Here is a 12704-nt window from a genome sequence, read left to right on the forward strand (position 1 = left end):
TAGGGAATGAACATTAGTGAGTTAAATTTAAAAAAAGCAATGGTAAGATTGGGAACAGAATGGATTAACAAAGGCGTGGCTGGATCTAGCCGATTAGCACCATGTCCAAAAGACTGGTCCTGCCCTGTCGCCTTTTGTAGCTTGCGTGACCCTGTCAAACCCAAGAAATCCCCCACTAATCCACCACCCTCCCCCACACTGACAGGTGAGCTGTACTGCAATTGAATCCTCAGCCTGTTTACCGTTGCTTCCTATGGACATTGAAAGCTCTTTTCATTGTTCTCCATTTGTTTATGTTTTTTTTAAGAATAATTCTTCAGGCTATCACTGAATCTGGATGTCTTTTTTCATGATCTCTTCTCAATGTGAGAACTGTGGGTGCATTTGGTGAAACCATGCGTCGACTTCTCTATGTGCATGTATTCCTGTGCTGCCTCAGTATGGCTCATCCCTTCTGTCCATCCCAGTGCACCTGTGTCTTCCATGGTCGTACCGATGGAGCAGGAACCAGGTAAATTGTGCTCTCGTTTACACACACTTGCAATATGAAAAAATTTGAATGAAAGAAAATGTCATGACATATGTACAAAATTGTCTTAGTTTGCCTAATTATGTCACAATTTATTTGCCTTTACTTACAAAATAAATGCTAATGTAGTCATCTTTCTCAGATGCTTATTTAAGAACGATGAATTGAATGAGAAAAACATCAAGGTGTGTGATCCGTGTTAAATCGACAGAAAGTAACGAGGACACACTTCATTTACATATTTAATGAGGAGCAAAAAGCAAAAAACCTTTCAGCCATCCCGTGTCCATCGGTATGTGAAAAGAAATGTTTTGAGTGTGATCCCATTTGGATGAGCAACAGCTTTGTAGCTGTAGCTTTAAAATCAGTATCTAAAGTCTCTACATATAGCTAATGTGAAAATAAAGATATAAAATGCACCGTACAATACAATTTGTACAGGTTGTACTGACTTGTATTGACCTAATGCACAATTCCTGGCATTGTACAAATCCATTTATCCCTGACAAAGACCTAATGACCACCTGTATGATTAGTCTTATTAGTGCTGAACCCTATTCCATAATGCATCCCTCTTCTTGCAGTCAAACTTGGGCAACAAAGAAAATAAAATGTTAGTTCATAATGTAGAATCTAACATAAAGGAGAGAACAAGTTAAATAGCAGTACATAAACAAACACTATTCCAAATTACATAGTCTGGTTTAGTTTCTATGAATGAATTTGCAAAAACAAGTTAGACAACACTGAGAAGTTTGATTTGCCAGTTGTAAAAAGACAAAAAAGACTGTGGAATTCCTGAACTACTAAAGATTACATTATATTAGTTGTATTAGCAAATATTCTGGTACTGAACTATTGACACTATCAACATAGCCAAGAAAAGCTAAAAGTAATAGTTAGTAACCATGTAACACTAATCAAACTCTTTGATTGAAATCTATTAAATTAAACAATTCTTTTGTACACTGGTCTTTATCCGTGACTATAACAGATTCCAGATATTCCACCTGCTGCAGTGAAAGTCAATCCACATGATAACTCGCCATTTATGATGATAGTGATTAGCTCTAACCTTGCCATCTGGGAAGTGCCCTTTAGATGTACTACAGTCATGTCAAAAAAGTTACAACATAGAGTCTGGATGGATGGATAAATAAAGTAATTATACGACCTTGCTGAGAGGAGTGTTAATTTGGCCTTTGTTTTGTTATCTGGTCATAGGATGTGTTCAAACCATTTAACTCATCTTTTATTCTCAGATCTGTGGTCTGCAATGATCCAGACATGTCTGATATCCCTGTCAACGTCCCTGTGGATACGGTCAAACTTCGTATTGAGAAAACCATGGTACGGCGAATCCCAACAGAAGCTTTTTACTACCTGGTGGACCTACGGTACCTGTGGATAACTTACAATTCCATAAGCTCAGTGGATAGTGCAAGTTTTTACAACCTCAAAGTGCTCCACGAGTTGAGGCTGGATGGAAATATGATCTCAATGTTCCCTTGGGAGTCTCTGAAAGAGATGCCCAGGCTGAAGACACTGGATCTACACAACAACAGAATCACTCATGTTCCCACTGAAGCAATACCCTACCTCCTCAACATTACCTACTTGGATCTTTCCAGCAATAAATTAGCCACTCTACCCTCAGATTTCATGGATATCTGGCCACCCTTCAATGGAGCACCAATCTCCACTAATGCCTCCCAGAAAGTTTTGTTAGGTAAGGATAAAAAGGCGAAGTTTTAAAGAATATTAGGGGCCAGGGCAGGATACTTTTTGGGGTTTGCAATTACCTCAGGAACATCAGGAAGATGTTGAGATGATGAGATTCCATCACCTGTTAGTCTAGCCAGACTTGTTCTGACTGACTCAAACCTGCCCTGGTAGTGACTGCCAGGACACAATCAAATTAGCTCATTCTAAGTAATGGAATAAGCTAATTTAACCCCTAATGTACATGATTAAGTTATTGTAATTAACTATTGAATATTTAACCCACTGCCTCTTGGCAATCCAAGCCAGGGTCAACTTCAGCAGAACACAGAACAAGTACAGCAAGCGCACTGTGTTACATGTACCCCTACAATATATTCAAATAAATACAATACAACACACACAACAACAACACATATACAGCAGATGTGCAGTGCTCAAGCCAGGATGACCGGTCACTGCATGGTAATATTTTCCAGTGACCAAACATATATCATAATTATTTTTTTTATTTACATCCTACTGTTGGTTGCTTCATTTACATTTTGAAAAAACCTAAACACCAAGATAAGTGTGGTAGTTCACTCGTCCTACAGAGTGTGGTAGTTCACTCAAGAAGAATGCTCTGCTAATAATATGGCTTGCTCTTTAGAACTAAAGTATTGGTTTAGTCCAAAAGAAATGTTATAGGATTTCTACATTTCAGTTAAATTCATCTTTATTCATCTCATCAAGGTATTGCAGACCATTGATAACGGAATAGTGTTACCTACTTTTGTGCATCTACAGGTTGGGGAATTATGAGCAGATATGTCAGTATACATGCACAGTATTTCATCAATTCTAATCAAGCTAATATATTGATCAAGATAATAGATTGTTTTGTGTTGTTTTTGGCACGAAAAAAGTGTCACTGCCACTGAAATATATTGTACCAATGGCGACTTACTTATAGTACTGCCCTGTAGAACAATTAAGGGAGGGGCAATAAGGAAGGAAATATGCAGACTGAGTTTTTTTTGTTTTTCTTTAAAAGCAGGGCAGAACATTTTTTAAAGTCAAAAATCTAATCACATAACTATTGGTGGTCCATGTTGTACAGTAAAACACCTATGTGCCTTTTAATAGTCTAATCTCTGAATCTCCCTTGCTTTGAAAACAGTATAAAGTTATTGTGGAGTGAAACCAAAAATGTGTAGTCTTAATAGAATATGTCTAGTATTTAAATCTTATTTAAATCATCTTTTTTGTTGGATGTATTTTTGACTTGCATGAAATTGAATGTGAGCAAGTATTTTTTGTATATAGATTGTACTAGCCTAACATATACAAAACAAGATGTTTGTTTACTGTATCTGTGTTGCATGGACAGTGGGAAGGAATATTGTTAATTGGTTGTATAAGGGCAGACTAGCTTATCTGTGCCGAAAGAGCTGGCTGTGCTCTCTAGTGTATGTGAAGGAGAAACAGGATTAGGCTGGAGGAAAAAACAAAAACAGATGACAGCTTCTTTAGCATATACTAAAACCATTTAATGTTAGTAATATAATAGAGGTATGCTCACCTTTACTATTTTGAATTTTTTTTTTTTAATATACAACATTAAAATATGGGTTGGACTTGAAACCAAAATTTCAGGGAAAATTTAGGACATGGATTATAAAATGTTAAAGCTGTCAGTGATCTATTGACATTTATGCAAACAGAAAGGCTAATTGAAAATGTGCGTTGCCACAAACTGGAGGGAGGCCAGAGCCAGCTTAGGTGCTTTGCTACTGTTAAGACAAACTAATCTGGTTAAAGGGCTTTAATATGCAACGGTACACGTGCTTATCTATTGTGTGCGGCAGGTGTTTATACAGGAGTATATATGTACAAGGTTTATTTCCACAGGTCTTCCAAAGTCTAGTTTGTAGGATTTAGGGCGATCCATTGGCAGAAATGGATACATAATAAATATAACTAGTATTAACAACTACGTTTTCATTAGTGTATAATTACCTGAAAGTAAGAATCGTGTTTATTTATTAATTTAAAATAAGATGTTCATATCTACATACAGAGTGGGGTCCTCTTCCACGGAGTCCGCCATGTTGCACTGCAATGTTTCTACAGTAGCCCAGAACGGAAAAAGCAAACACTGGCTGGAAGTAGGGCAATATGAACCAGCAATCAATGATCTTAATTTGTCTTATCTTTTTGTCTTCAGGCCTCCAAGATAACCCCTGGTTCTGTGACTGTAAAATATCCAAGCTGATTGAGCTTTCCAAAATGTCTGGCACACCAGTGGTTTTGATGGACCTATACATGGCCTGCAGTGGACCAGAGAATATAGCTGGTGTCCTTTTTCAGCGTGCTGAACTTGACAACTGTGTAAAACCATCAGTCATGACTTCGGCAACTAAGATCACATCTGATTTGGGCAGTAATGTCCTCCTGCGATGTGACGCCACAGGGTTTCCAACACCAACTCTTTACTGGGCTAAGTCAGATGGCTCACTAGTCAACAACACAGGTATAATATATAAGCTTTTAAAAGTTTAACCATTTTAGAAAACAAAACCAATGCTGTTTTCATTAAGAATTACAGTACATACCATATATAAATCAGTCTTTCCAGAAAAATGCGGAGTTTTGTTGTGATTTTTGCAGGCAAAAATCCTTGATTACGTGGCACGTTTTCTTAAAAAATGCGATGGAATATGCGGGATATTTATGCAATTTTATGCGATGAAATTGCGGGAATTTGCAAAAAATGAGAAAAAAAAGTGATTCCCCGAACACAATGCTTTTCTATGATGTTCACGTCGCGTAATTACGTCACTTCATAATGTTCCCATGGCAACAGGGGAAAATGGCTACTCTTGTGTGAAGTAAACGCAACATTTTTCAACTTTCTGCTAAGATATATTTGTGACTTTTTTGCAATGAAAATGCGGGGATTATGAAATCATGCAAGCCCCGCATATTTTGCACGAAAATCGGCAATTTATGCGGCGAAAGTGCGGCGTATTTGAAAAAAATAAATAAATACGCGGACTTTGGCTGATTATGCATTGAATTATGCGATCGCAAGATCGCGTTTTTCTGGAGGGAATTATAAATCTATATATATTGTTTGTAGATTTTCATTGCCTGGTGAGTATGAAGCACGGTACTAGTGCCACAAAGTCATAATCCATTAGAAAAGCAGATTGAGACTTGGTAAGACTTGATCCATGTTGACTTTTGTGTTCTTGTTGTACTTTATAGTCCAGGAGTCACCTGGAGACGGCATCAGATGGTCCATCATGAGCTTGCATGGAATATTGTTCAAAGACGCCGGGAACTACAGTTGCAAAGCTAAGAATGATGCTGGAAACGCAGAAGCAACCATTTCTCTCTCGGTTGCTGGTGCTACCAGTACCACCATCCTTCCACTGAGGCCTGACAAAACTGAACCAACTAGCCAAGGCACAACATTTACTCCTCCAACATACACTCCAAACTCACCCACCATCACATCCACAGTTCTTCCAAGAACTTCAACATCTGCTGTCCCTAAGAAGCCAAAAACTACGACCAGCGACAGTTTACTGAAAGGCTCAATCAAACCAGCAAAATCCCAGCAAGGAGCTAATGGGAGAAAGCTTGCAGCAGATGAAAAGAGCAAGAAAAGTGATGCATCAAAGTCTGTCAAAGACCTTAAGATTGTAGAGGAAACATCTGACACTGCAGTATTGCTCTGGACAGCAGATGGCTTACCAAATGATACCCCACTCACAGTTGTATACTCACCTTATGATGAGGACGATATCAAAAGGACAGTGGAGACTAATGCTGGCAGTGGAAAAGTGTTCCTAGATGGACTGTCACCTGGGATGAGATACTCTGTTTGCCTCATAGCAAAAGGCAGTGCTGCTGGAAAAGATCCTTGCATTGACTTCTACACATTGGTCAATGTAGAGGACGGTGGGCAGAACCAGTTTTTCATTATCATAAGTGGCATTGCTTGTGCTTTGGTTTTGTCCCTTATTGCATTGTTGCTCTACAAGATTCTGGCTCTGTACTGCAAGGGACACAGCACCAATTTGGACCAAGAGGAGCTTGAAAAAGACAGCTATGTCAAGTTTGAGACACTTTCAATGAAACAAAGGACCTTGAACTCTCGTCCTACAGAGCTTTGGGCAAGGAGAGCGACTCATGAATCAGAGCGAATGCTCCTGTGCTCCAGGTCCAGCATTGACTCCCAGATGACGTATAAGAGTGACAGTTCCCGGTCTGAGTATCTCTGCTGACGCCAAGAATCCATGGCCATTGCTCAAACGCCATGCTAGTAACACATTATATGAAATACTTGGTATATGCCTTTAATGACACTGATAAACTATTAACTATGAAATCATTTATAAATCTTTATAAATATACTATATTCATTTTTACAGAGTGGGGCTGTAAAAAATAATTTGCTGTATTGAATGGTAAAACACATTTATTCAGCATTTTCTATCAACTACTTATCTATAAAGATTTATATAATGATTTAGAAAATGTGTAGATGACATGAAAGCATTCCCTGAAGGTTGTTTGGGTGTTAAAAGATCCTATGTTAAAAGCCCAATCAGATCAGTCAATTATTCATGTCCTTATTCATTATGGAGCCTTATATTTGATAATATTTGATGAAGACATTTGAATGGTTGTCATACAGCACGGCACCTTTGTTGGACTATATAACTTTTAAATAGTACCATACAAAGAGCCTGTCCGTTAGCTGTGTGTGGTGTTTTATGTTATACCTATTGCCAAAATTAAAGTATCAGATATGAACATCATGTGGTGGTGTCAAAGAAGACCCATTATCCACTATCACATTTAAGACATTGTTACTTTAAGCATCAAGCTGATTGTTGCCTTAATGGAGAAGGAAGTATGGTCATGGACAAGAAAGTATGGTCAGTGGGTTTAATAGAATATGTGTATAGTGACCCTCGTCTGATTCACATTGCCAGTTTCAATAACTTTATGTATGTATTTGTTGGCAAATGGAGATGTACATTTGTTTTTAATAAACTGAACACTATTTCAATTATATTTGAGTTGGGCTATCTGTGTTATAGGAGTAGATAGGTGCACATAAAATAAGTGTCACAAATACAATTTCCAAAAATGTTGCCGATGTTTTTTTTGTGTTGAATTTAGAAATTTGCATAATCTTTTAATCTCCGATAATTATTCAGAGTTTATAATCAGCAACAGATTGTGTGCTTTTTCTGGGCTTCACCAGGTGAAACTAAATCCCAGCATTCCAATGCACACTGTACTCATGTACTGTATACAGTAGTACCCTCATCATGCTATCCCCATTATATACCTTTGTGTGTACTGTATATGTCTATTTGTGTGATGCTGGGTAAAGACACACAAACACAAAGAAGAGAAAATTGCCTGGAAAAACTGCATAGTATCTACTATGAATCAAACACTACTTGATATAGGAGAAAAACATAGAGGTACACAGACATATCACATGTCTCATGAACCAGAGCAGACGTGTTCATCCTGAAAATCAATGGGTCACACATTCTCTAAAGATCTGAACAGGCGTTGCCGTAAATCCTGCTAAGATGATGGGTGGCTCTCGAAAACTGTTCCCATGGATACCTCTGTGCCTCCACCAGCTGTATGAGCCTGCAGTACTAAGTAATCTCTAATACCAGCTGTGATGTTATCATGGCAACAACCACGCTGTTTTAACAAACAGAATAAAAAAGGATGGTAGACAGGGGCGGGGCTGTTAATGGATAGAGAGACAGGCAGACGGAAAGACAGATGGATTATAGGTAGAGAGATACAGGAGCTCTCATAGTCGCGAGGGCTAGGAGGATAGAGAGAGGCAAAAGAACACCAGATCAATACACAGAATAATATGAACAGATACAATCCATTTCTTCTTTAATTGTGAAACAGTCGCCACTGGGCTGTGGTCTATGAAAGCAAATCCAGACAGGGCAACTGTAAGTGAGATACTTTACTTCTTTAGAGGCTTTACAGTCGCAACACAAATCTCCTGGCAACCATGACTTGGCTCCATTATAGCAGTCCAGTGGAAAATTGGCCACATGTAAATAGTGACAGACTATATAACAACAAGGCTAGAAATATATATCACTCAACAGTCGTTATGGTTGTTGAACCCTTTTGTAGCATAAGACATAAATGACTGAATGTTAAAAGTAGATTTGCAACATGTTAATGTGAGGTACTTGGGGTCTTGTTCACGAGTGAGGTAGAGGATGATGTAGCGGGAGATTGGCCAGAGAATCGGCTCAGCGGGGGCAGTATTACACTCACATTATTGCACCATTGTGCAGAAAAGAGAGCTGAACCAGAAGGCAAAGCTCTCGATCTACCGGTCAATTTTTGCTCCTACCCTCACCTATGGTCATAAAGGCTGGGTCATGACCGAAAGAACGAGATCCATTGTACAAGCGGCATCTGGTCAGGCCAGGCACGTCCAGCTGGGAGAAGGCCTAGGAGAAGACCCAGGACTAGGTGGAGGGACTATATATCTTCACCCTGGCCTGGGAATGCTTTGGGATCCCCCAGTCAGAGCTGAGTAATGTGGCTCGGGAAAGGGAAGTTTGGGGTTAAGATTGGCGGATAAGAGGACGACGATGGATGGATGTTAATGTGAAACAATAAGCTTATCCTTAGTTCTTCTTATCTAGAGGTCAAGCACAAAGCCATTGCTGCTTGATATGTCAGTGTAGTCAATCGTAAACCTGCAATCCATCAGCTTTCCACTCATTTAAAATGACATCAAACATTAGAATATCCAAATATGTAATGTAAACACAAACAGTATATGATTTACTGATATTATAACACAAATGGAATTGGTACCAACATGTGTGACCTGCCAATTCTGGTCAATATTTTGTCATAGCAGTATGTAGTAGTAGCAGTACTATGGAAAACGTTTAAGCAGCTACAATGAACCAAACAGATTTGTACAAAAATATACTGTAATAGGTTGTTTTTTTTAGTCTGACAGCATATTAAGGCAGCGGCTAACCAAACCTGCTAAACCAAATTTCATTGTGTTTAACATGCAGTGACAATAAAGCAACATATTGTATCTCTTATCTTATTTACATAGTCTTAAATGCTTTGTATTGTAAGTATTTTACAAAAGCAATGACATGAGGTGGCATTTAATACGGCAGCAGCATCTACACTCTCCCTGTTTCCTAGATACGCACTCTACCTGATGATTTAAACCCATGTGTGATTGTCATTCAGCACACTAGTCACTTGAAGTGAAATTATAGACATTTTCATTGTTATCTGCTAGGGGTTATATCGTGGGAAAAGGTCAGCGACCTTCAGACTGCTAACATTAGTCTGGAGACAAGGCAACTTTCTCAGCCATGTAAATCTTGAACTGACCCTCTACACGGTTATTGGTGACGTTGTTGCGGACAATAACCTAGTCATGGAGGGTATGAATAGAGGTTTTGGTTCCTGGAGTCTGTTAGTTGTGTGTCTGGGTAAAACAAGGACAAACAATTTAGGGACAATCGGCTCCACTCCTCCTCCGTTCTCTATAAATTACTCATTCTACCGATTCCCCCCGGGAGCCAGATGAACTTCAACAGGAGACAATCTGACACACTGACTCCTCGTTCACACACAGGACAGAAAACAGTGTGTCTATTGTGTGTGTGGCATGTGTAAGTTACACTCATCCTGTAAGTGTATACAATTTATGAATGGTGTTATAGTTTGAAAAAAAAGATGCCAAAGGTCAATTATTTTTCCCAATGAATAAATAAATTAATATTTTAAGGTTGTGTTCGGTCTAATATCCTTAAATGCAACGTCCATCTCCCAGTCTCTTTCTCCGAGACACAAAAACTCTGTCGCAAAAATCCACATTCAGAAAGGACAGGGGGTGGGGTGAGGGGAAGATGTTGTTATTATGTGGAACCTTTCTTCAGCCCAGCCTCATTGCTTGCATATTCCACATTCTGCTTGAGACACTGACTGCAGCTTAAAGAAGATCTTGCTCCAATGCTGGACTAACATGTGCAAAATTTACCACGGGGGTGTCAGGAATTTCAATCTTTGCTTCCAAAACAGACTGGCAGCCTAGGGGCCAAAGTAGGGAGTGAGCAGGATCCCACACCGGTTTTTTTTTTGTTATGTTGGTTGAACACTGCACCGGCAGTGTTACCGTCTTTATTCTGAGTACTCCATCTTTTCATTGTGGTTTTCCATCTCTCTTTAGTTCCACGTCTTCTGGTATGTAAAGTTCCGCTGTCTCTTTAAGTTGAACCCTTGGACAAGGATGCCAACAGTCCATAAACAAATGTTGCTTAATTTTGGGGAATTCTTGTGTGCCAGTGCTAATAGTGGGAATGCCTGAGAAAAAGTGAACAAGTTCAGCTCCCAAGGCAGGAAGGAGTGCAGGATTATGTTGGCTGCAACGATCACAGCAGCGCTGATCTATTTTATGGTGCAAAGCTCTGGAACCTTGGCCCTCGGTACAGCATGTTGGGATGAACGTCTATCGCGAGCAGGGAGAAACAACAGCTGTGTGGGTGAGTTTGTTTGACACCTCTCCTGTTTAAACTGTGACTCCCAATTCATGGTAAAGTACTGACTACTGGATAATCTGCTGTATATGAGGCTGTTTTGTCATTAAACTATGTTATGTAAGAAGTATACTCTTTTTGTAGATGTACCTGTGTGTACTTGGCAAAGAAAGTAGTTAAGATGACAATCCTAACAATCAAAAACAGTATCTTCTGAGTATAGTTGGTACTTCTGATAAAATTGTAAGTAATATGGCATTATCACAGGGCAGGTTGGCCAGGGAAGAACTATAAGGCACATATAAATAATGGTAAAATGTGATGATGCTCAATATGTATATGAATAAATATTATCATATAATACACATGTAGAGTGCCACACTGCACAGTGATCCAAATTTGTGATGTACAATCTTCAGTGTACAGCATATTTCATTTGCTCAATTTTCTATTATTTTAAGTAGATAAATATAACTTGAAGTTTATGTATTATATCTAAACCTAGATAACCTAGGTTGTATGTGTTTTTTTTCAACAATACACTTTTGCTTCAGTGATACATAATTCAACTATGAACTTAATTTACTCTTTGCGGATATTACACCTTAAAGACTTTACACTGTTGACTACTATTAAAACTACTGATACAACCCTTATTCTGTCTTGGGCTGGTGTTGATCATGGATAAACAAAAAAACTGTGATCAAGTGAAATAAAACGTTTCTCCCACAAGAAGTACCCCATCTCAAGAAGAAGAAGGGCAACAGAGGGTAAAAGTTGGGCATTCTACAACACCTGTGACAAAGTTAACTTGGCTAAGCAGACAATAAAATGCATTGTAGCAAAGGTACAGTAAACTGGTCTGCGCTTGAGTGGGAGTATCTCAGGCTGAGACCAAGTTTTTTGTGGGATGCCACAAGGACATCAGTTGAAGCTTACAGATGGTGATCGCTGATGTCCAAAATCTTGTCGGAATGGCCACTGTCATGCTAGATTGGCAGAGTTAGGTAAAAAATATTATGTTTTATAATGAATTGTAATATTGTGATATTTTTATACATCCCATGAAGAACATCAGTTGGTTTAGTTTCTTCTCCACTCTAACAGGGTGGATACTCATCAACACCTTACTGTACAGTATGTGAAAAGCAGCCTTACAATTACCTAGAAATATTTCATTTAAAAGAAATTACGTTATAGCACCATCACGCAGCACGTATTGTGGCTTCAACAGCAACGTTGGCTGTCCCAACATACCAACACCTTTTGTGCTCCTATTGAAAATGTCTTTGTCCGACTCAAGGCCCTTTTCCACTTTGCACCATGCTGTGTCAAGAATGATCCTACATCTCTAGTCACTAGAGCAACATCAAAGTTGGCCAGACTCTAAAGTTGTGCAAGAAATTAGAGGCCAAGTACTGTAAGCTGCGTTCAATATCATTACTCTACATGTCTGGTTTAACAGCTCATCCACAGCTAACATACTCAATCAAAAAAAGTTGGTTCTTTTGATGAGCAAGAGGATTGCATTGGTTAACCCACTGAACATAGCATCCAAAATGGTCACTTAAACTGCCCTAATGAATGTTAACAAAGTCAAATGGGGAATCAATGTCCAAATTAATTGCCTACCTGTGAACACATTATGAGCAACTGTGTTTTTGTGTGACTTTGCCGACAGAGCCAAAAGGGCTTACATTTGTTTTGTTTTTGAATTGTAAAATTAAAAATAATGTTTTAAAATCACCCATTTTTCCAATACATTCCAATGAACTGAGCTTACTAGGTCAAGAATCATGCTGACCACCATGTGAACTTGTCAATTAATGATTCATCAGGAGCCATCTTGGGGACCTCAGCCCAGACATTATTAT

General features: G+C 38.8%; 1 protein-coding gene across 1 annotated transcript; it reads left to right on the top strand.

Annotated features, from left to right (window-relative positions):
- Nucleotides 1-395: 395 nt before the first annotated feature.
- On the top strand, nt 396-6528 carry lrit3a (info leucine-rich repeat, immunoglobulin-like and transmembrane domains 3a). The gene is made up of 4 exons (XM_028588582.1): nt 396-511; nt 1792-2258; nt 4461-4766; nt 5504-6528. Exons 1-4 carry the CDS (start codon nt 396-398, stop codon nt 6526-6528), a joined length of 1914 nt encoding a protein of 637 aa, XP_028444383.1.
- Nucleotides 6529-12704: the final 6176 nt, after the last annotated feature.

Source organism: Perca flavescens, chromosome 10, assembly GCF_004354835.1.
Source record: "Perca flavescens isolate YP-PL-M2 chromosome 10, PFLA_1.0, whole genome shotgun sequence".
Lineage (NCBI taxonomy): Eukaryota > Metazoa > Chordata > Actinopteri > Perciformes > Percidae > Perca > Perca flavescens.